General features: G+C 41.8%; 1 protein-coding gene across 1 annotated transcript in view; it reads right to left on the bottom strand.

Moving 5' to 3' along the window:
• Positions 1 to 22,989, bottom strand: part of ACLY (ATP citrate lyase) — a gene marked incomplete at its 5' end in the record, with an annotated part of 1,378,630 nt that overhangs the window by 888,828 nt on the left and 466,813 nt on the right. The window contains 1 exon segment of the mRNA XM_044054761.1: positions 21,031 to 21,149. Coding sequence (XP_043910696.1) covers positions 21,031 to 21,149 — 119 coding nt within the window.

Raw genomic sequence — 22,989 nt, 5'->3', positions numbered from 1 at the left:
CACCGGAAGTAGAGAAACTATGTAGTCAAGTTTGAGGTCATAGAGATCAGGATGCTGGATCTGCAAAGGGTAAGAAAAGAAATTGCAACTGGGATGAAGAATCTCTGGAGGATATTTCAGATGAGATCAGTGAAAAAGGAACCACACTTAACGAGGCTAAAAAAGGGCAATAAGGGTGATGGAGCTCTTCAATCCACTGGTTTTCTGTAGAAAAACTGAGACCAACAGTATAGGGGATGAGCATACAGGAGACCTAGTGGGGGGGGTCAACCGTGAAAAAGAGCAATCCTTTTCTACTCCCCTGAAGGGGGAATCACAGCGAAGTAACTGCTGCATATTTTGTTTAGGGGAAAGCAAAAAGTTTGCAGCAAGGATGACCCCAATGGCTGAAAATCAGGATCACAACCATTCAGTTGAGGGACCAATCATGAAGAATCAGACTGGACCTACTGAGTACCTGCCAGGCATCTGGGTGCATGGATAAGCGACCCCCGACTGCCTTCAGGAAAGGACAGTCGGGTAGTGCCGGAAGGATCTGTCCCAAAAGAATCTCGAGATCCTTGATTTTGCGGCTCCCTTTTACCTCATGGGCAGCATCTACCAATGTATCTGCTTTACCCTCTACCTGAGCGAAGGCTCGCCCTGTGATTCCTGAAAAGGACCTTGAGATTTTTTGAAATACATCCTTTTTACCCCCCACGGTGATTCCTGGAGAAAGGTGTCTGTGGGGTAAAGGGTTCCTTTTTGTTTGCTGATATATAAAAGTCGTGTAAAATCTTACCATAACCATAGATGTCCTTCTCTTCCATGTTGCAGTATTCTGCATATGGGTTTATCCCTCAGTCACGCGTACGTACGGTCAGTATTCAAAAGCTTTCAGTTCCTCTGTGGTGTGTGATATGTCTGATGTAGGTGAGATTTCGTGGGCCATAAAGGTGATGTCAGCACGCACCAGCCCTCAGATCAGAAACCCCAGTCGCAGCCAGTCCTATAAGGGCAATGCCATATCATTGTCATCCAGGAAGGGAAGTCATTAGCTGGCAGGAGGGGAAGGAGGGGGGAAAGAATACTGCAACATGGAAGAGGACATTTATGGTTATGGTAAGATTTTACACAACTTCTGTCCTTCTGTTCCCATGTTGCAGTATTCGGCATATGGGTGAGTGTCAAAGCTCACTGAAATTAGGGCGGTGGTCTAGAGGCAGACTCCAGGAATCCATGAAGGATAGCCCTGGAAAACCCTGCCCTGGATCTGGAGATGTGGTCAAGTTTGTAGTGTTTGGTGAAGGTGTGGACTGAAGACCACATAGCATCTTCCAGGATGCTAGAGGTATCCAGGCCCTTGAAAAAGGTCCCTGAAGAGGCCATTGCTCTTGTGGAATGACCCTTAACTGTACATTGCAGAGACTTACCGTGGAATTGGTAACAAAAGGTGATAGTCTTGGAGATCCAAGTAGAAAGAGTCTGCTTGGTCACTGCCTTCCTCAGGGCTCTGGGGTGAAAGGATACAAAAAGTTGGTCAGCCTGTCTGACAGGGTTGGTGTTGTGCAGTTAGAATCTGCTTTGCCTGTGTACATGCAGGGAATGCAGCACTCTCTCTCAGTCTCCTTGTGGGTTTACGAACAAGACAGGTGGGTGTATGGCCTGATTGAGGGACAGGTTAATAACTACCATGGGCATAAAGGACGGGTTAGTCCTGAGGGTGACCCTGTCCTTGTGAAAAATGGGGAATGGAGTAATAGCCATAAGGGCTTGGAGTTCAGACACTCTTCTGGCTGAAGTTACGGCCACTAACGGAACAGTTTTCCAGGTTAAATGCTTTAATGAATCTTTATCAGCTGGCTCAAAGGGTGGTAGCCTAAGCTTCTTGAGCATGTAGTTAAGGTCCCAAGGCAGGGGAGAAGGTTTCCTGGGGTGCCAATGGTAAAGTACCTCCTTGAGGAATAATTTGGAAGGAAGTCTGGATGCTAATGGGTGATCCAGAGGCAAGCATGCAGAAATAGACAGATGGGCTTTGATGGAAGAATAAGCCAATCCAGTCTGTAGTAGCTCACATAAATAGGACAGCATTAGAGTGGGTTCGTTGAGAAGTGGGCCCAGTTGTCGTTTATGACAGCACATAGTGAATCGTTTCCACTTTGAGAGATATGATTTTCTTGTATTTGGTTTCCTGGCCTCCTGCAGAACACTGAGCACATCCTCATTGTAAAGGTGTCTGAATGGGATCAGAATCCCATCAGCCACAGGGTTAGGTGCAGAAGATGCCACTGTGGATGGATTAGTGACCCCTTGTTCTGTGTGAGAAGGTCCACTCTGGGGGGTAACTTGTGGTGACTGCCCTTGGACAAGTGAAGGAGTAAGGGGGAACCAGTGCTGTCTGACCAGTAGGGAGTCACCAGAAAGATGTTTGGGTTGTCCTGCTGAATTTTTAGCAGGACCTTTTGAAGGAATAGGAAGGGGGGGGTGCATATAGATATTTCCCCTTCCAGGAAATTGAGAAGGAATATGTTGCCAGTGCCTGTTGTTCTGGTGTCCTGGTGCAAAAGTCATGAAGTTGCCTGTTGATGGTGGAGGCAAACAGGTCTATTTGAGGTATACCCCACTTGTGGACCAGGTCCAGGAAGACATCTCTGTGAAGCATCCATTTGTGGTTGTTTGTGCTGGTTCTGCTCAAATAATCTGCCTGTGTGCTGTGGAGAGAGGGAATGCAGGTCACCTGCAGGGCGATTCCCTGTGAGGTGGCCAATTCCAAAACCAAAAGAGCTAGTCTGCAGAGCAGGTAGGACTTGGTTTCCCCCCTTGCTTGCTGATATACCACAATTCAGTGGTGTTGTCTGCGTATATCAAAAGCTGTTCTTTTAGTAAGGAAGGGAGAAATGCCTGGAGGAGTAGGAGGATTGCCTCATCTCTCTGGCATTGATGTGTTCTGATTTGAGGTGCTGCGCCACAGGCCCTGCACCTGTCGGTGGCCGAGGGTGGCTCCCCACCCCAAGCCTCAGGTGTCTGTGTGCATGACCTGAGTGGGTTGAGGTGGTTGGAGAGGAAGGCCCAGGTTGTGAATTATCTGAGCTAACCACCATAGTATTTCCTTTTTCAGGAAGGGAAGAAAGGGCACAATGTGCTGCAGAGGCTGGTTGTGTTGCTTCCAGACTGACCAAAGGTATCACAGTAGCTTTCTCATGTGCAATCTTGCTAAAGGAAGCATGGGTATGGTGGCTGCCATGTAGCCCAGAAGTTTCAGGTACTGCCTTGCAGTCAACTCTGTGGAGTGAAGGACCTGGAGAAGGTGTTCTGTCAATGAACTCACTTTTGGAAGGGGTAGGTATGCCGCCATGAGATCTGAGCAGATCCTGCAACCAAGGAATACAATTGTCTTCTGCTGGCTGAAGATGGGATTTTGGTTGGTTTATCTGAAATCCCAGGAGGGTCACAATGAACTGGATGTGCACTTGGGGGTTTTCTTGTCTGGCAGTCTGGATCAGCATGTTGTCCAGGTAGGGGAATATCTGTATCCCCTTTGTCGTGCAGTAAGTCACCACAGGTACCAGGCATTTGGTGAAGACTCTGGGTGCAGTGGAGAGTCCAAACAGCAAGGAAGAGAACTGCAAGTGAGAGGAACCCATAAGAATCTCAAGTATTTCCTGTTGGAGGGCTTGATTGGGATGTGGAGGTAAGCATCAATTATATCTACAATAGCCAGGATTCCTTGTGGAATAATGAGAAGGAAAAGGGCTGACAGAGTCAGCATTTTGAAGGTAGAGACCTTTAGAAAAAGGTTGAAACAGGAGAGGGCTAGAATGGGTCTCCAGGGTCCATCCTTCCTCGGGACCAGGAAGAGCCTCAAGTAGAATCCTCTTCCTTTTGCAGGAGATGGGACTCTCTCTATGGTACCCTGATCTAACAGGGTCTGGACTACCATCGCGAGAAGTGCAGTTGCTGAGCAGGTGGGTCAAGGTATGCTTCATCCTATGGGTGGGGAGATCCAGAACATAAAGTAACAGTTCTGAAGTATGGACAGGACCCACTTGTCTGAGGTGAGATGGGTCCAAACAGGGAGACAAAGAGGCGAGTGGGCAGTGGTACAGAAGGAGGGGGAGAAGGAGGCAGGGGTGGCAGGTAGTCAGATGCTACCTGCTGTTTCCTGAAAGGGAGTCATCTGGCTAGAGGGAGGGGATCCTCTAGCTGGAGGGGGTTGTACCCTTGTGGGCTTACGAGGCCTTGAAGGAGAAGCCGGGTGGGAGTGCTTTCTAATAAACTGAGTTTTGGCTGGATAGTTTCTGTGAAACGTAGGGACAGGTGAAACCAGTAAATGTTTCAGGTCCTGCATTTCTTTTCCCTTTTGTTGCAGGGATTTGAAAAGGTCTGCCACCTTAGAACCAGTGCAGCATTATACAAAGAAGCATCACTGAGCTTTGCCCTGAAATCATCTGGCAGAGGATGTAGGCGAAACCAAGAGTATCTGCATAAAGCAGATGCTGATGCTGCTGACCTGGCAGAGGATTCAGTAGCATTGTAGCTACACTTGCTACAAGAGTGCCTGGTGACCTGGGAGGAGAGAGGACAGTGATGCTTTGGCAGACGAGTCTGGAATATCTACCAGGTGTTTGGTGGCAGATTCTAAGAGGGGCAAGGTATATCTGGCCATGTGGGTCTGGTAGTTTGTAGCTCTGAAGGCCAAGGTAGCTAAGGTATATATCTTTTTGCCAACCTTTCCATGGTCTTGCTGTCTTTGTCAGCTGGGAGAATGGTGGTAGTAGGGAGGAGTTTGGAAGCTTTGTCCGTAGAAACTGATATAGTTGCAGTATCAGCTGGTGGGCACAAGCAGATGCTTAGCAGTGTCAGGCACCTTATAAAGCCTGTCTGCTCTGCATGGGGCAGGAGGTTGGGAGTCAGGGTTCAGAGAAGCAAACAAAAAAGGCGTCTAAAAAGGCAGGCAGGATAGGAGGAACAGCAGATGGGCTGGGGGGGGGGGTTCCATCTGAATGAGGTTGTAGTATCTCTTTTGTACCTCAGTCATTTCTGAGGATTCCCATATAAAGTGATCCTTCATCCTGTTTATTGCCTCACTAAAGTTGAAGTCTTCAGCAAAGCAGTCAGGGTCCACTGACTATTCCTCTGGGGATCCATATCCCAAGGGGGAGAATAGCTGTGAGTTGTAAGAAAGATTCCTCACAGGAATGTGAAAGAACTTTCTCTTCCCTAGTCACTGTGTCAGTAGTCTGAGGCCTAGGGCTCAGGAGAGGTGGAACCAGTAATAGCAGTGGTAGGATATATATGGATCCTCTACAGAAGACCGACAGCTCACAACACCGACACCCACATTGCCGACACCAAAAGCCCAACACACGAAATACCAATAACAGCGCTACTGCAGAAAAAAGGAAAATATTTCCTTTTTTCTGCTAGCAGGGGGGCTATGTCCCCCTGCATCCCCCTCCCACGTAACTTTAATATAACAACTCCGAGATCGCACTACAGTGCAGGAATGGAAATATTTCCATTCCACACTTTGGAGACTTACCGTTTCCCCATTGTTAGTATTTCATGTGTTGGCCTTTTGGTGTCTGTGTTTTGAGCGGTCGGTCTTCTGAAGGGGGCCCATATTATATTATACATACATACATTATATATATATATATATATATATATATATATATATATACATACATATATATACATACATATATATATATATACATACATACATATACATACATATATATATATATACATACATATACATATATATATATATATATATACATATATATATATATATATATATATATATATATATATATATATATATATATATATATATATATATATATACATACATATATATATATATATATATATACATACATATATATATATATATATATATATATATATATATATATATATATATATATATATATATATATATATATATATATATATATATATATATATATATATACATACATATATATATATATATATATATATATATATATATATATATATATATATATATATATATATATATATATATATATATACATATATATATATATATATATATATATACATATATATATATATATATATATATATATACATATATATATATATATATATATACACATATACATATATATATATATATATATATATATATACATATATATATATATATATATATATATATATATATATATATATACATACATATATATATATATATACATACATATATATATATATATATATATATATATATACATACATATATATATATATATATATATATACATACATATATATATATATATATATATATATATATACATATATATATATATATATATATATATATATACATACATATATATATATATATATATATATATATATATATATATATATATACATACATATATATATATATATATATATATATATATATATATATATATATATATATATATATATATACATATATATATATATATATATATATACATATATATATATATATATACATATATATATATATATATATATATATATATATATATATATATATATATATATACATATATATATATATATACATATATATATATATATATATATATATATATACATACATATATATATATATATATATATATATATATATATACATACATATATATATATATATATATATATATATATATACATATATATATATATATATATATACATACATATATATATATATATATATATATATATATATATATATATATATACATATATATATATATATATATACATATATATATATATATATATATACATATATATATATATATATATATACATATATATATATATATATATATACATACATATATATATATATATATATATATATATATATATATATATATATATATATATATATATATATATATATATATATATATATATATATACATACATATATATATATATATATATATATACATATATATTTTTTTTTTTTTAAAGAAAGGCAAGAAAAGAAAAACAATAACAGATGGAGCACTCAGTAAGAGTAAAAAGGAGTACCAAAAATGGTAGTTGTGAAAAGAAAAAGGAGGTTATCTAAAAGTTAATCAAATACAGTAAATTATGGGAGGGAGGGAAGAAGGAAGAAAGTCACTAGCAAAAACTCAATTAGCTCACAATACCCAAAAAATTATGAAAAATGTAAGAACAATGAATAAATGCTCGGAAGCTAGGAATCTGCATCTGATACCTGAGGTATGTTAGGCTGGTGGCATGTTGTGGGTAAATTGAGGAGCGAGAGTTCAAGAATCCGATGATTTGGCAAGTGGCTGAGTTGGCTCAAAGTCTTGGATATGAACCCATCAGTTGAGGAATGAATGAAAATTACTTCAGATCTGGCTTTTTTAAATGTCTGTCACTGGTGCAGCTGATCAACTTTCATCATAATTTTGTGGATTGCTGTTGGATACACCAGATGCATCAAGTCATTTCCTACTTCTTTGTAACTAATGGCTTATTCTGAATTTTGTCAGTAAGTTGCAGCCTGTCTGGGATCTGCTTACTCAACATATAAATCAGTCATATGGAAAACTTTAACCTACAGGTAGGTACTTATCGATACATGCATTAGTGCTGATGATGTTTGTTGTTTTTTTCTCATTGCATTGCTAATGCAGCTTTCCATCTGCAAGGTCTTCAGCTCTAGCCAATGATGACCAACCTTACTGAACTGCTCCAGTCTGAATAATGCTGTTATCCAGCTATATATCTTGTCTTGTGTTCTAGCAGTCCCTCGCCTTGTACTTCAATTTTTCTTTATCACTCTGGTTCGACTGTAGATCAGGCTGTGTATTCATTTTATCTGCATGTTTTATTATTTCTTCTGTAATTTTCAATAACCTACATCACCTTCCTGGTGATCCAGTTTATTTCACCAAGTCAAACACATCTTACACCCATACAATTTTTTTATTTTTTTATGCATGTTACTTTCTTATGATTTGATACTGATGTACTGTATTATGTTCTTTAGCTTTTACTACTGTAATTAGGTTTTTCAAGTTCTTTAATAAATTCAAAGTTGAAATTGAAGTTCTGTTTTAAGTGATGCCTACAACATAGATCTGTACACAGCTGTCTTAAAGATGTTAGGCTCAGTTCCATAAACTCCAACTCACGGACTACCGAATTTGGTGAATCACCCTATCAAAGCCTCACTGCACTGCATAAGCTAACAATTAGCTAGACCGTAAAGCCATCTGCACTGCATACTCACACTACTTATATATACAGACTCAGAGGCTGCACAGTCATGATGAAAAGACAACAATAAGTAGCTTAGGGATACAATCTTAGAAAAAGGAGACAAACTCAATAACAAAAACATAATAAAGGAAACACAAACAAAGCGCAGCAATTTTGTTGAAAACTGCAAAGATGAAGTAAGTGATCCAGCTAACAGAATGGCAATTCAATGAACAGCAGTCAGACAAATGGAAATTGATAAAATGGGCTACTCTTTTTTTTTTTTTTTTTTTTAATAATATGAAGCTTATGAAAATTAGTTACATTTATGGTTGCAGGGAGCATCAGTTGAAACCTATGCAATCATTTCTTAACTGGGAAGGGGCAGCACTTGGAGGGATATGCATTTGCTTTAATATGAAGCAACATGCCCTCATATAATAAGGTAAGATCCCAGATGTTCTCTATAGTATGTACTCTGACTAGTTGTTCCTGGGTGTTTGCCTCGACAAAGTCCAGGAATCTCTGTGCTTGTGCACTAGTGGTGGTGTAGGTTTCCCAGTCTACAGTTGGACAGTTTAGATCACCCACAAAATGATATGGGGTTTAACACTGAGGGAGTCTATTTCCTTTAGCTAGGCACTGTGGCTTTCTTGGATCAGAGAGAGAGCTCTATAGATGGCTGACATATGATACTGAACCTTTCTGATGTTTATCGGCTTTGAGTTAAAACAAAAAGACCTTCTTTAGAGGGGCACCTCAAATCTCAAACTTACCATAGTCTGGAAGGGACTGTTCCCTTACACAAGCATTTCTGTGAATAACAGACTGTGCAGCAGCAGTCTCTGCTTGATGCTTCTAGAGCATCACAGCCGCAAGTTTCCCAAGTTGCAAACCATTCTTTGCAGAGTTGCGGATGTCTGGCAGTTCATTGGAGAGAGTTCTATCTTCCATCCCCCTCTGGTTCATCTTTCACATAGTCTCTCTTTCTTTTCCCAGAAACAGATTCTTTGGGGGGGGGGGGTAGGACGGTGTTGCCTAGAACTCACAATGTGGAGCAGACCCTCAACCAGTCTACGCAGATCCTATTAATAGGCCTGTGTGGGTTGACAGCCTGAAGGCCTATGCTGAAGGCAAGGAAGAAAGAATTTGTTTAGGTTTGGCCTTAGGCTTGGTCCTGGGAGTGGCAAAAATACTGGGACTAGATGACACAATCAAGCGATGATCCCATCAGAGTTTCCAGGGATTCCTCCCTCCCTATTCATAGATTCATATGATATTTCTAGGCTAAAGGCTCAACATTCCTTACAAGCCTAACCATTATTAACTAAATTTTACCCAATTTTTGATTCCTAAGGGTGAGAGGATGGCTTAGGTTTGTGCCTATGTCTAAGTATTTTACAGACTGCCCCATCCATAACTGACATGGGTGCCATCCCAGGAGTGAATTTGTAATTCCCTATCCATTGATCCCAACTGCTTTTGAAAGGGGTCTCTGCTATATGTGAACAGGAAGCCTGTTTCAGAGAAACAGTAATATCCAAGATGCATCTGTCTCTCCAGTACGTTTTGTTTATGTCACACACCAGATTTAGATTCCTACATCAGGTGACCCTCATGCAGTTTGTCTTGTGATTGTGTAACAGTTCTATCAGGGCTGGATTTGTGAGTGCTTTGTAGGTTAGGCATAGATCACTCCTCAATACTCAGTAGCAACAGAGTAAAGGAATAAGGCTTTCAGTCTTTCAGCAGAGGGCATGTTGTTTGCACCTTGTACATTTTTTTTTTTGTAATTCCAGCTGTTGCAAGTGCCAGGTCAACTACATGCCAAAAGGTGCACTGTACTTTATTACTGGTCTGATAAGGGTAGAGTACAGTGGGGCTACAACTTCTTTGGATCTGGATGCCATGCCTTTACTTATAAGCTGTGCCACACAGAAGAGCTTCCTGACCACTGTGAAGACAATGGTTAAAGTTCAGGCTACTGTCTGTCCATCTGTGTACTTAAATCTCTCATCTGTAAAAGTCCACTCTTAGGGTTGTGCAATGACTTGTAATTTGGAGGGGTATTTGACTTTGCAAAGGATATGATTAAGCATTTTTTGCATTTAGTTTTAGGCCATGGCTCTGGCACCAATAATTTGCCTCGAATCAGAACGTTCTGATGGATAGCTACATCACTGGAGGAGTCAATGATTGTCCCCAACTAGCAGTCATCAGCAAACAGTCAGCCGAATGCCTTCAACATTAGCCTTTACTTCATAGAAGCATATTCAGAGAGAAGTGGTCCTAGCACTAAGCCCTATAAATGGCCTCTTGTTGGATATTGATTCACCCACTCTAATGTGTCCTGTCTGTGAGCCATCCAGCTATCCACCTGGTGACATAGGGATTTATGCCCAGTTTTGTGAATTTATCTATGATACTAGAGTGTGGGGGGGGGTCTATATTATATGCGCGAATGTTTAAAACTTCGACTCTCATATGATCGACAGCATATGAGCAAAGTTTTAAAACTTCGAACAAATAAAAAATTAAAAAAATAAAATAAAATTTACCTGAACACTTCGGGCCGGGGGGCAAGCCCCCTGCATTCCCCAAATCCCCACAACTTAAATATACCAAGTCCGAGATCACACTACATTGAAGTAAAGGGAAATGCTCCCTACGGTGATTTCCATCGAAACTTGCGAGCTTTCAAAAGTTCGCTCATATGGTGTCAACCATATGAGGGTCGAACTTTTGAATGTTCACGAATTCTAATGGAACCCGAGTGGGGAACTGTGTTAAATGTTTTAGTCAGGTCAAGGTAGGCAGTATGCACTGCTTTACCCTCATCCATGGCCCTAGTGACTTTCTCAAAGCAACCCACCAGATTAAGCAAGCATGACCTGCCTATGACAAAGCCGAACTGGGTTGGATCCAGTATTTGGAGGTTTCCTAGTTTGTCATTTATCAAGTCCATGATTATCCTTTCCATGCCCTTGCATATAAAAGACTAATGAAACTTAAGGGTCTGTAATTTCTAGGGTCTGTTGATGGTCTCTCTTTATGCTGGAGGATGACTGTTGCTGTTCTCCCCTCCACAGGGACAAAGCCAGTCTGAAGGCCATGGTTAAACAGAGATCCTAGTGGCTCTGATAGGTCTTGCTTCCAACTATTTAAGAGGCATCCTGGGATATTGTCGGAACCCATCAAGGGTGTGTTTTTAGCTTTAGAGAGCACAGTGATGACTTGTTCTTTGGTGAGAACTGGCAGAGGAATGGTGGAGGGTATTTGTTGGGGGGGGGGTAGCAAGAGGTGATGGGGAGATGAAATTTGAGCTGAATATATCAGACAGCAGATTTCCTATACCCTCTGAGTGAATGTAAGTGATGCTGTCTTCAACTAATTCCACACATTGTTGGGTAATGCCCTAAAGTTTGTGGACATAACTGAAAAATACCTTACAGTTATCCTTAGCTTGGGAAATTAGAAGTTATGTACCTACCATAACGTTCCATGTTAGTTGTCTTCTCTCGCCTTCTTTCTTGCTGAATGGGTTCGGAGCCGATCCTCGGCTCCGACTCGGCACTTGCTAAGCTAGAGAGCTAATTTTACCAGCTCGAGGCAACCCTATATCTCATGATGCAAGGAGGAGATTACTCAGATCTCGTTTGGTAGCTAAAGAAATAGCAGTATTTTCTTCCAACTTAAGAGGAGGAAGAAAATAAGGATACTAAATAACATCATAACCCTCTAGAAAGGATCAACGTAATCTAGTGACACTAGGAGTTGAACAGCTAGAAAAAAGGTAATAACCTCTTAATAGAAGATGTATAATCTTCCCGGTCTGACCAGGCTAGGGGGATGGAGGGTGGGACGCAAGAAAGAAGGCGAGAGAAGACAACTAACATGGAACGTTATGGTAGGTACATAACTTCTAAATGTTAAGTTGTCAATCTCGCCTTCATTCTTGCTGGATGGGACCGCGTCCCTAGCACCTCTATCCTGGGTGGCTCAATGGAACAGACTCTTGAGAACGGTGGAACCAAAATTTGCTCTGCCTCTGGAGACCAAATCTAATTTGTAATGTGAAACAAAGGTATGAGGAGAGGCCCATGTGGCTGCTGCACAAATAGTGTCTATTGGAAGTCTAGCTTGAAAAGCTGTAGATGTATCTAGAGCTCTGGTAGAATGGGCTTTTGGGTTAGAAACCAACTCTTTGCCTCTGAGCTGATAAATGTAAGTGATCACAGAAGACAGCCACCTAGATAAAGTTACCTTAGAAACTGGAAGGCCTTTCCTGTTCTCTGCATAGGATAGAAATAGTTGATCAGATTTCCTAAAAATTTTTGTCTTATCCAGATAATATCTGAGCTGGCGGTGAACATCGAGATAATGTAACTTTTGTTCAGCTCTATCAGAATAGTTTGGAAAAAATACTGGAAGATCAATGGATTGATTTAGGTTGGTTTGTGATGCCACCTTTGGTAAGAAAGACGGATTAGTTCTTAGGGACACCCTGTCTTTGTGGAATATTAGATAGGGAGGGCGAACACAGAGAGCATGAAGCTCAGATACTCTTCTGGCAGATGTAATGGCAACTAGAAAAAGTGTCTTCCAAGAAAGCAATTTCAAAGAACAGGCAGCTGCAGGTTCAAACGGGGAAGAATCAAGGATGTTAAAATTAAATTTGGATCCCACTGTGGTGGGGGGTCTCTAATCGGAGGTTTCAATAAAAAGATACCTCGAAGGAATGCCTTGCAAAGTTTATGTGACATAATGTTGTGGTCCAAAAAGCCTATATGAAAGTTTGAAATGGCTGCCAGTTGAACTTTCACTGTGGAAGAAGAGGATCCTGAATGAAAAATGTCAGCTAGGAAGTCCAATACCGAATGAATTGGAGCAGTATAGGGGTCTATGTTCCTAGCTTTTGCCCAGAAAGAGAAACGTCGCCATTTACTAGTGTAAATCTTTCTGGTAGAAGATTTTAGGGAAGCTACTATGATATCCCATACAGGATTAGAAATCATAGGAAGCCTGGCTAAGGATGGAAGTGGAGCAACCAAGCAGTGAGGTTGAGAGAGGGTATGGATTGGTGCAGTTGACCCGACTGGTGGGTCAGAAGATCTGGAACCGGGTCCAGATGCCATGGCTGTACCAAGAGATAATGATGTAGGAACGGAAACCATATCTGTCAAGGCCAATAAGGGGCAATGAGAATCAACTTGGCTCTCAAGGCGGTTGCTTTCTGAATTAGCTGAGGTATCAGCGGAAAAGGTGGAAAGGCATAAAGAAGTCCCCGGGGCCAATCTTGGGTTAGAGCATCTCTGGGGGGATGGCCTGGAAGGGGGAAGAGAGAGAAGAAGTCTGGGCATTTGCTGTTTTGAGGTGTAGCGAAAAGGTCGCAGCAAGGAAGACCCCACTTCTGAAAAATCACTTCCGTCACTGACTGTTTGAGAGACCACTCGTGAGGCATGAGAATAGCTCTGCTCAATCTGTCCGCTATGATGTTGGATTTCCCGGGGATGTGTGTTGCTATCAGAAACCGGTGAGAAAAGATTGCCCATTGCCAAAGTCTGAGAGCCTCTCGACACAGTGGATAGGACTTGGTTCCGCCCTGTTTGTTTATATACCACACTACAGACATATTGTCCATTTGGACTGCAATAGTTCCCAGGGGAAAAGAGTCGTTGAGGGCTTGCAACGTTAAAAGCACTGCTCTCATCTCCAGAACATTTATGTGCAGATGGTACTCAAAAGGTTGCCAAGTGCCATGGACCATTCTGCCCTGATAATGCCCCCCCCACCTGATCAGGGAGGCGTCCGATGTAACCGTGGCAACCGGGGCAAGAGGAACAAATGGTCTGCCTTGATGGATTTGAGGGGACGATATCCACCAAGTCAGATGTCTTTTGCAAGTTGGAGTTACTGTGATCTTGTGACGCATGGGAAGTTGTTGAAAGGACCATTGGGTGAATAGCATCCATTGTAGAAGCCGCATGTAAAAGCGGGCAAGGGGAAGAAGTGTTATGGCAGCCGCCATAAGAACCAGTACTTTCAGAGCAAATCTGGCCTGAATTTTGTTGCTGAATAGAATCACTTGGACGTGTCTTTTAATGTCCAAGATCCTTTGGTCTGTCAACCTTGCTGAAAGTTGTACGGTGTCCAATCTTGCGCCTATAAAAGTAATATATTGACAAGGTGACAAGGCAGATTTTTCGAAATTTATAGAAATTCCTAGCCCTCTGCAAGTGTGAATGGTGTAATTTCTGGCTTGGAGAAGCTGATGCCTGGTGGTGGCAGTGAGGAGCCAGTCATCTAGATATGGAAACACCTGGAATCCTTGACGTCTCAGGTGAGCCGTAACCACTGCCATGCATTTGGTGAACACTCTGGGGGCTGTAGTGAGTCCAAAGGGCAGGGCTCTGAATTGGAAGTGACTGGTCCCCAGCCGGAAGCGGAGAAATCTTCTGGAGCGTCTGTGAATTTTTATGTGGTAGTACGCATCCTGAAGATCTATCGAGCATATCCAATTGTCCTTGCCCAGAAAGGGCAGAATGAACTGAAGCGTGACCATCCGGAATCTTGATTTCTTTACAAACTTGTTGAGTTTGCCGAGATCTAATATTGGTCTCCAGTCTCCTGTCTTTTTTGGAACTAAAAAGAACCTTGAGTAGATTCCGGATCCTATTTGGTCCACTGGGACTGGCTGGATGGCTCTTTTTACTAGCAGTTTTGATATTTCTAGTACTGCTAATTCCCTTAGACCAGGTGGAACGTCTGGAAGGGTTCCCTTTTGTTGAATTGGGGTTTGAATAAAGGGAATTTTGTAACCCTTGGATATAACTGACTGTACCCATTTGTCTTGAGAAAGTGAAAGCCAGGCTATTTGGTACAGCGATAGTTTTCCCCCCGACTGCCTCCGAAGGCGGACAATCGGGCAACATCTCAGGGATGCTGGAAGGGTTTATCAGAAAAAGGCTCTCTGCTACCCTGATTCTGCGGACCACCTCTGCCCCTAGGGCGGCGTCTATTATAGTTACCCCCTCTGCCTCTGGGGGTAAACTGACTTTGTGCTTCAGGCGTGACTCCTTGAGATTTGCGGAACCACATTTTCCCTCCCTTCTGTCCTTTGGGGTAAGGTCTAGAAGGGGTGGAGAAACTGACTCCTACAGCAGAAAGAGTCTTGCCATCTTGTTCGCATCTAGTCAAAGTGTCTTTCACTTGAGGACCGAACAAGGTCGAGCCAAAGGGGGAGTTTGTGAAAGACGCCTTGAAGGGGTCTGCAAAATTACAAAGCCGCATCCAGGACTGACGCCTTAAAGCCACTCCAGTGCCTGCGGCCCTACTCGCTCCATCGGCTGCATAAGAAATGAGCCGCATGGAGGAGTTAGCAATGGAGTTAAGGATTCCTAGCTGTGAGCTAATCTTATCCTGAGACCCAGCAGCTGATGGATCCTGTAAAACTTCTCCCAACTCTTTAAGAACATCTCTTTGAAGGCGGGTGAAGTGGCATAAGTAGTTCAGCGATCTCATAGCAAAAGTCGCTGAAGAAAAAATCCGCTTACCGTACCTGTCCATAGTCCTAGAATCCTTATTAGGAGGATGGACAGGTACTGAAGGATCAGCTAATTCCTTCTTGGTGGCAGCAGCCACCACCATGGCATCAACTGGGACACCCTTTGTCAAATATTGTCTATCTTGTGGGGCAGTAATAAATTTTGAAGGTCTCCTAGGGATAGGTTCCACCGAATCTGGAGCCATCCACGCCTTCCGAGCCACTACCTCCATGAGAGGGTCAAAAGGCGGAGGACACCCAGGAGGTGGAGGGTCGAGATCCGAACGCCTCCAGTTATACTGACTTGTCCTCGGAGGGATTAAGGGAGGGCCAGTTCCCCCTCTGTTTAAGGATTTCAAGGATGTCTGAAAATGAGACATCCTCAGAGGAGGACCTTGGGGATCCCTCAGACTCATCTAAGTCAGTATCTGACGTAATAGACTCAGGGGAGTCTAAATGTTTCCTCTTACGCGGGAGTTCTCCTGACGGATCAGGAGAAGCCTCAGAAGAGGAAGATATTCCCAATGGGGAAACCTGAGGCGTTGGATCTCTGGGTCCGGGAGCAAGAGAGTGGGAAGAGACGTCAGCAGGCACTGTAGTGGGAGGAGCTGATGGAACTGTCCGTTGACTAAGCCCAGGGGCTAGTACACTCCTCATCACCTCGAAGGCTCCCCTGTCAGAGACCAGAAAGTTCCCTCTCCGAAGAGATAGGAACTTCAGGCCTCACCGAGAGGGAAGGCTCCGAGGCAGATGTCGGGGCTGAGCTCACCAACGCCGAAGCTCCGAGAGGGAGAACGGGGTCGGACAAGGGTCCGATGCCACTCGCCCCCTCGGAGCCGACGAGAGAGACTAGACGCCCAGATCCCTCCAATGAAGGTCTCAAGGAGGAAATCAGAGCCGAGGATGACGGGGCCGAAAGGGGTGGTATCGGCTCCGAAGTCACAACGGTACCGGTTCCGAGGAGCTCCGGCTCCGAACTCTGTAAGGGAGTCGGAGGAGGAATGCTCGGTGGATGTGATATAGCTACCGTCTGTTGAGATGGGCTATGGAGTATTTGGGCCAATGCCTGAGACTTTAATAGTCTACTCACCACTCTCTCAAGATCGTGATCAGATAGCCTGGATGACCGAGAAGATCGGCTCCGATGGCTCCGCTCCGAGAGCAAAGGTGATCTCAGAGCCGAATGTATGGATTCCACTGAAGGGGATCGAGATCTCTTTTTCAAGATCAATGGAGCCATCGGAGCCGAAGATACGTCGGCTCCAGCCGGAGCCGACACTGAGTGTCTGGATCTGGTAGTATCGGCGCCGGATGGAGCCGATACGGAGACTGGCATGGAAAGATCGGCTCCGGCCGGAGCCGATCTTGAGCCTGGTGAGGAAGGACCTGAAGCCGACGGCTTGGAAGCTTGAGCCGAAGGCTTAACAGGTTTAGAGGGCTTCCCCGGCACCAACTTAGTCGGGGAGCTCTCGGGCTTTAATAAGCCCCTTAGTATGAGTTTATTTTTTCACTCCTGCAGGACTCTTGGGCTAAAAGCATGACAGATAGCACAAGAGTCCTGCAGGTGCGAAGGTCCCAGGCAATAAACAGAAGAAGTGTGATTGTCTGTCAGAGACATCTTCTGACAGCATGAGTCACACTTCTTGAAGCCTGAGACCTTAGTGTCCTTCGACATAACTGTGTCGAACAACAGTAACACAATCACACACAAAAAACACTCAGTCCAACAAATTAAATTAAATTAATTAAATTCAATTAACCAGGGAAAACACACAGTCACACACAAACAATCCCTGACAGGAAAAAATTTAGGGAGGGGAAGGCCTAAGGCCTGACTAGGGACAAGGGAATATTTAGTCAAAAAGAAGGGAACACTGACGGGAATAGGGCTAAGGTGAGTCAATAATTAACAAAAATATAATATATATACAAAGTTAAAGGGGGGTAGACGAAAAGTCTCTGAAAAGTTCACTTACCAAGAGCTGGTAAAAGAAGGCACCTCGTTAGCAAAGCGGCAAACGAGATCGGTGTAATCTCCGCCTTGCATCATGGGATATAGGGCTGCCTCGAGCTGGTAAAATTAGCTCTCGAGCTTAGCAAGTGCCGAGTCGGAGCCGAGGATCGGCTCAGAACCCATCCAGCAAGAATGAAGGCGAGATTGACAACTTTACATCTATCTTTACCTCAAAATATACTTTTAGACCAATGGAGTTTTTACTCTGTTGTACACATTCTTTCTTACTTCTAGAAGGATTTTCTTTCTTTAGTTGTTCAACCCATTTATACCATGGGTCCACCAGGGTGGCTTATTTTCGCAGTTTGTCCTAGTCTTATTTTGGTCTGATAGCGCCAATTCTATGCAACTGTTTATATGGTCACACAAAGTTGTTGTGTATGCCTCCACATTGGCATTTCTGTTTTCTGGTTTTGGGGGAACTTGGAAACTAGCTATATATACCATCACCTAATCACATGTAGCTTGCCTTAGAAAAGTTCTTAAAAGTTATGGGGTTAGGTGGGGGTTCCAAATTTAAAAAAAGCTGTGGCGTGCAAAGTAGTCTCAGATCAAACTGGTAACTCTTGTCCCTCACCTTGTGTAAATGTAGAGGGATCAGGAGGGCATGTCAAACTGTGAAGGGCACACAAACAGTGGCTTCCAACACTTCCTTGGTTGTAGGAAAGGACTGCAAAAGTGTATCCAATTCTTCAGCAATCACAAGACTTGGCAGTCTGGCTGAAGGTGAAACCATGTCTTCTGGCACACTATGAAGTTTCAGATGCTTCTGACTGTTTTCAGGAGAAGTTGAGAGAAGGACTGGCAGACACCATAATGCAGGAGGATCTCCAACACCCTTTTTCTTTCTCAATGTATTGCGCAAGGGACTTGGCCATACAAAAGAATCGTGCAGTCACTGAAGTGAGGACAATTTGGAATGTCATGCTCCAGGTCAAGCAAAAAAAAAAAGGGGGGGTGGTGAAAGCCCCAGTGTGGAATCTGCTTTCCACAATCAAGACCGATATTAGTTCTACAACTCATCTAACAAGGCACTTAGCTTTGAGAAGCACTCTGGTCTTCAGACTGACCGATGCAGTCTACAGTGAGAATTGCCTTGGCTTCAATGGTAAGACAGAGCTAGAAGATGGCACTACTAGCAGACGACCCTTATACCCAGAAATCTGCATGGCCAGGAGGAGGGAGTTACATCTATGGTACTTGTGTCGGACAAGGGCTATTACACCAAGATATACCCATATGTCTATTACTGCAACAGTGAATCATGATGAACATCCCTCTATGCACAAAACACACCAGCATACATTACTCACAAAATAATACTTCAAAAACAAACACACAAAACTGCAAAATAAAAGCATATTAAAAGATTTCATGCACTAGCAGTGGTAGTGAATATAACCAAGCAAGTTTCAAATAAGTGCTCATGCACAGGTTACTCATGGCAACAAAAAGAATGCTCAGTAGAGGTCGCTTTGTACAAAGTAGTCACAGAAAAGGTATGAAAAGCAAACCTAAAAGAAAAGCCACCCTAAAGAACCATATAATTCTTGGTAGATCATAAGTTAACTGCCAGATGAGAACCTACTGGTGCTTGAGAAACCCACAAAAGCCTCCATGAAACTTCTATGGGGGTAAAGTATTTTGTCTGCAACGTTTCACCCAGCTCAATAATTTTAAACTCAAAGCAACAGTCATCTTCAAACTTCTGAAGAGGATACTTATTTATTTATTTACATTTGTTTACCTGGAAACTCCGATTGGACGCAGGTCCTTTTTCAGTGGATGCCCAGGGAGAAAAGCCCAGGGAGAAAAGTATCATGTACATGGATAAACAGAGATACAAAGTTGCAGCAATAGTAAACAACATTACAGGTTGTTGGCTTTAATACAATAACACGATATTGATCATCAACAGTATATACAGTAAATGTTGCAAGTTAAGATACGAAGAGGATACCTGAACAAGGATTTCTCAATCCCATTTCTGACATTCAGGTAAATCAGCAATGCTTATACAACAAAATAAATTACTAACATGACAAAATAACAGTTAACAGCTTCAACGAATACTACATTACACTGAAAACTCAATTTGATAATCAGGGCAGAGCACTGATCAGTTCTGACCAATTTCAATCTCAGCCCAGAGTTAATAATATGATCATTCATACAGAATGCACAAGATAACAAAAACATGAAGTGACAGTCAACAACATTACACAGAATGTGCAATCCTAAGAATACAAAAGTGCATAAAATCAGTAAAGTGAAAGGATAACATTCAACTATCAACACGCAATCTACTACAAAGGTTGCTTTACATTTAAGAGCGAGCAAATACACACACAAACATATATATCTGGTATACAAAAACACACGCAAACATATATCTGGTATACAAAAATCTGAGATGAGAGAACTGAAGCAATGGAGACTAGTAGGGCAGTTAAGGTTAGAGAGAGACATCAGTTGATTTAGGTTATGTGTTGCAGGAACATTTAGCTTGAAAGTACATGAGATTTTAGCAGTCCATGGAACATGGAGTAATATGAAATGTCTTTAAGATCAGGTAAGAAGGACTCCTGTAGTTTGGGACTCAGAACTGACGGTACATGGTCAGAGGCATGAAATTTGGAAAGTGGAATTTGTGTTAAAGGACCAGTATGATTCAGATTTCTAAGGCAGTATGTTGGGGCTTGTCTTACTTAAGTTACTTTACTAGCTTGGTTCTACCACTTAGGATGGTCACCTTTTCAGATGTCCAAAGTGAGGCACTTTTTATAGAGATGTGACATTTTGCAAGATAAAGCATACCAATACCCAATGCAAAGTACTGAACTTAACTGTTTTTGCTAAACTACAAGCTCACTCTAAGTTATATTTGTCTTTTCACGTAATATTAAGGTATTTCAGATACAATATAATTGCTTTATGCAACTGTTAGAGGAAGTACAGGAAATTATTTTGCCCTAAAAGTTCAGGACATGAAACCATTTTTCACGTTTCTGTAGGACATAACTTCCCAAATAAGGACATGTTCTGTGTAAAGGAGGATGCATGGGTTCCCCAGAATCAATAAAAGCATTCAGATGACACTTCTAAGCAGGGAACAGAATCAGATGTCACTTAGGAATTGTATAATTTGACTTGATTGTAAAATTTTACTTTATTCTAAAGCTATCTTCCTTCCACATGCACTTACCTGTAGACAACAGAAGCTCCGCCTCCAGCCACCATTGTCCAGATCCTACCCTTTGGGTTCAAGATGGTCAGTTTCAAGCTAGCTCCACTCTTTGCATCAAGGTCAGCAATGTAAGCTTCCTGAAAAGAGAAAAATCACACGTCAGTAGCAAAATCCATTTAATTATGTAGTTGTGAAAAGTACAATGCATCTTTCCAGATTATAATCTGCCAACAATACAAACATGCTGAAGATTTAATGTCAAGTCTGGTCACAAAAGCCTACTAACACAACCAAAACACTTAACTGTAGGCACACTAAAAGACATAGTGAAGCATCCCCACAAAGCACACACCATGCAACCCAATCTGAAATAAAAATGTTCACTTTTAAAAAATGGACTTACTTCCACAAGTAGTTCAAGTGCTTAACATAACCTTATGAAGTGGAAAAAAAACAGAAGGAAAAACAAGGCATGGACTAATGTTTACACAAACTACACAAAAACAGTACCCCAGAGAATTTCTGAGCAGTCATTTTTTAACAGATGTTATATTTTAATAAGCTGTAATTTCACAAAAAAGTTTCTACCATGTTCTCATTAATGCAAAATTTTGTACTGTTAGTCGTAAGGTTAGCATACACTTTACACAATAGGCAAATGCATGGCAGAGACTCCACACCGTTTCTGCATTTTTAAATGTGGAAGAAAATGTTTCCCAGGGAAAACAGTCAAAAGCAAAAAGGCTTTTAATATTACAGGCCAGAAAGGTAGTTTACGTTGCTCCCTTTCAGCATTTAAAGCCCCAATTTGATTCTAAGTTGAGATGTCTGCTGCGGTCCGCATGTTCTCAGAGGATCTGCAAAGCACAGCTCTCAACCTTCCATCTCTGAAATGAGGAACAAGAGCCTTCATAACATGGAACAAATGGGTAAAATGTGGAGCACATACTAAAAGCTTACTAACACCTTCAACTAGGAAGGTTACACAACGGTTAAAATATACTGGCTTTACTCACTAAAAAAAAAAGATATTTTACTGAATTAATATGATTCCTTTCCATTTACCATGGATATCAGTTAAATTCCTAACAGACACAGCCTTTCAATGTGGAACTTTGAGGAAGATGAACTTAAGACCCCCCCAAATGCGGTATGTTCCTCGTAATGAGGTACATTTGAGAGTTATGTTTCAAAAGTTTCTGTGTCCTCTGACATTCCAGTAGACAATGTGCTAAACTGTGCCTAAATATGCATGCGATTCTGCAAGTGTGAGGGTGTGTGTGTTTACAGTGATTGGCCTGCATCCCATCCAGATCCTGCCTGACTGCTGACAAGAATAGGCTACAGCTCCACATGGCCCTGAATTGTAGAAGATGGGTGGCTGGCTTTTTATTTATTCATTAATTTTTAATTTATTACTATTATTTTATACAGCATTTTAGCCAAAACATTACTGATACACCCAATCTACATCGCTCTACATGTGTGCAAGCTGAACTTTTTAACAATGAGGTGGATGATATCAGACATATCCTCCCCTCCAGTGTACAGCACAAATCTGGAATATCACAAAGATATATGCAGGCTAAGTACAGCTAATTGTTTCACCTCCAGCTGATGGTTTCACAAATTCTGTATTTTGACTAGAGTATGCACTGTTGCACTAGGTGCAAGACATTCTAGCGAACAGGAAGACACCCCTGTAGTACACTACCTGGGAATGTTGTTCTGGCAGCACTACATGGTGCATCCTCAAGCATGCTTCACTTCAATACCTTCCTCCTCAGACACAGCACAAAACAGCCTCACAGAAGGGCTAGGCTTTTGTTGACTGAAGTATGAAAATGTGAGGCATACGATGGCTGCCAAAGGTGGTGCTTACACAACCAGATAAGAACAACATCCTGCACATGGTCATGTGTCATCCCTAAAGAGCACTGGAGTTTTGGTCGTCCTTGAAGTTCTGCTTTGCTGTGT

The sequence above is a fragment of the Protopterus annectens genome, chromosome 13.part0 (assembly GCF_019279795.1).
Source record: "Protopterus annectens isolate FY-2018-M chromosome 13.part0, PAN1.0, whole genome shotgun sequence".
NCBI lineage: Eukaryota > Metazoa > Chordata > Ceratodontiformes > Protopteridae > Protopterus > Protopterus annectens.
This window is presented reverse-complemented; position numbering and strand designations above follow the sequence as displayed.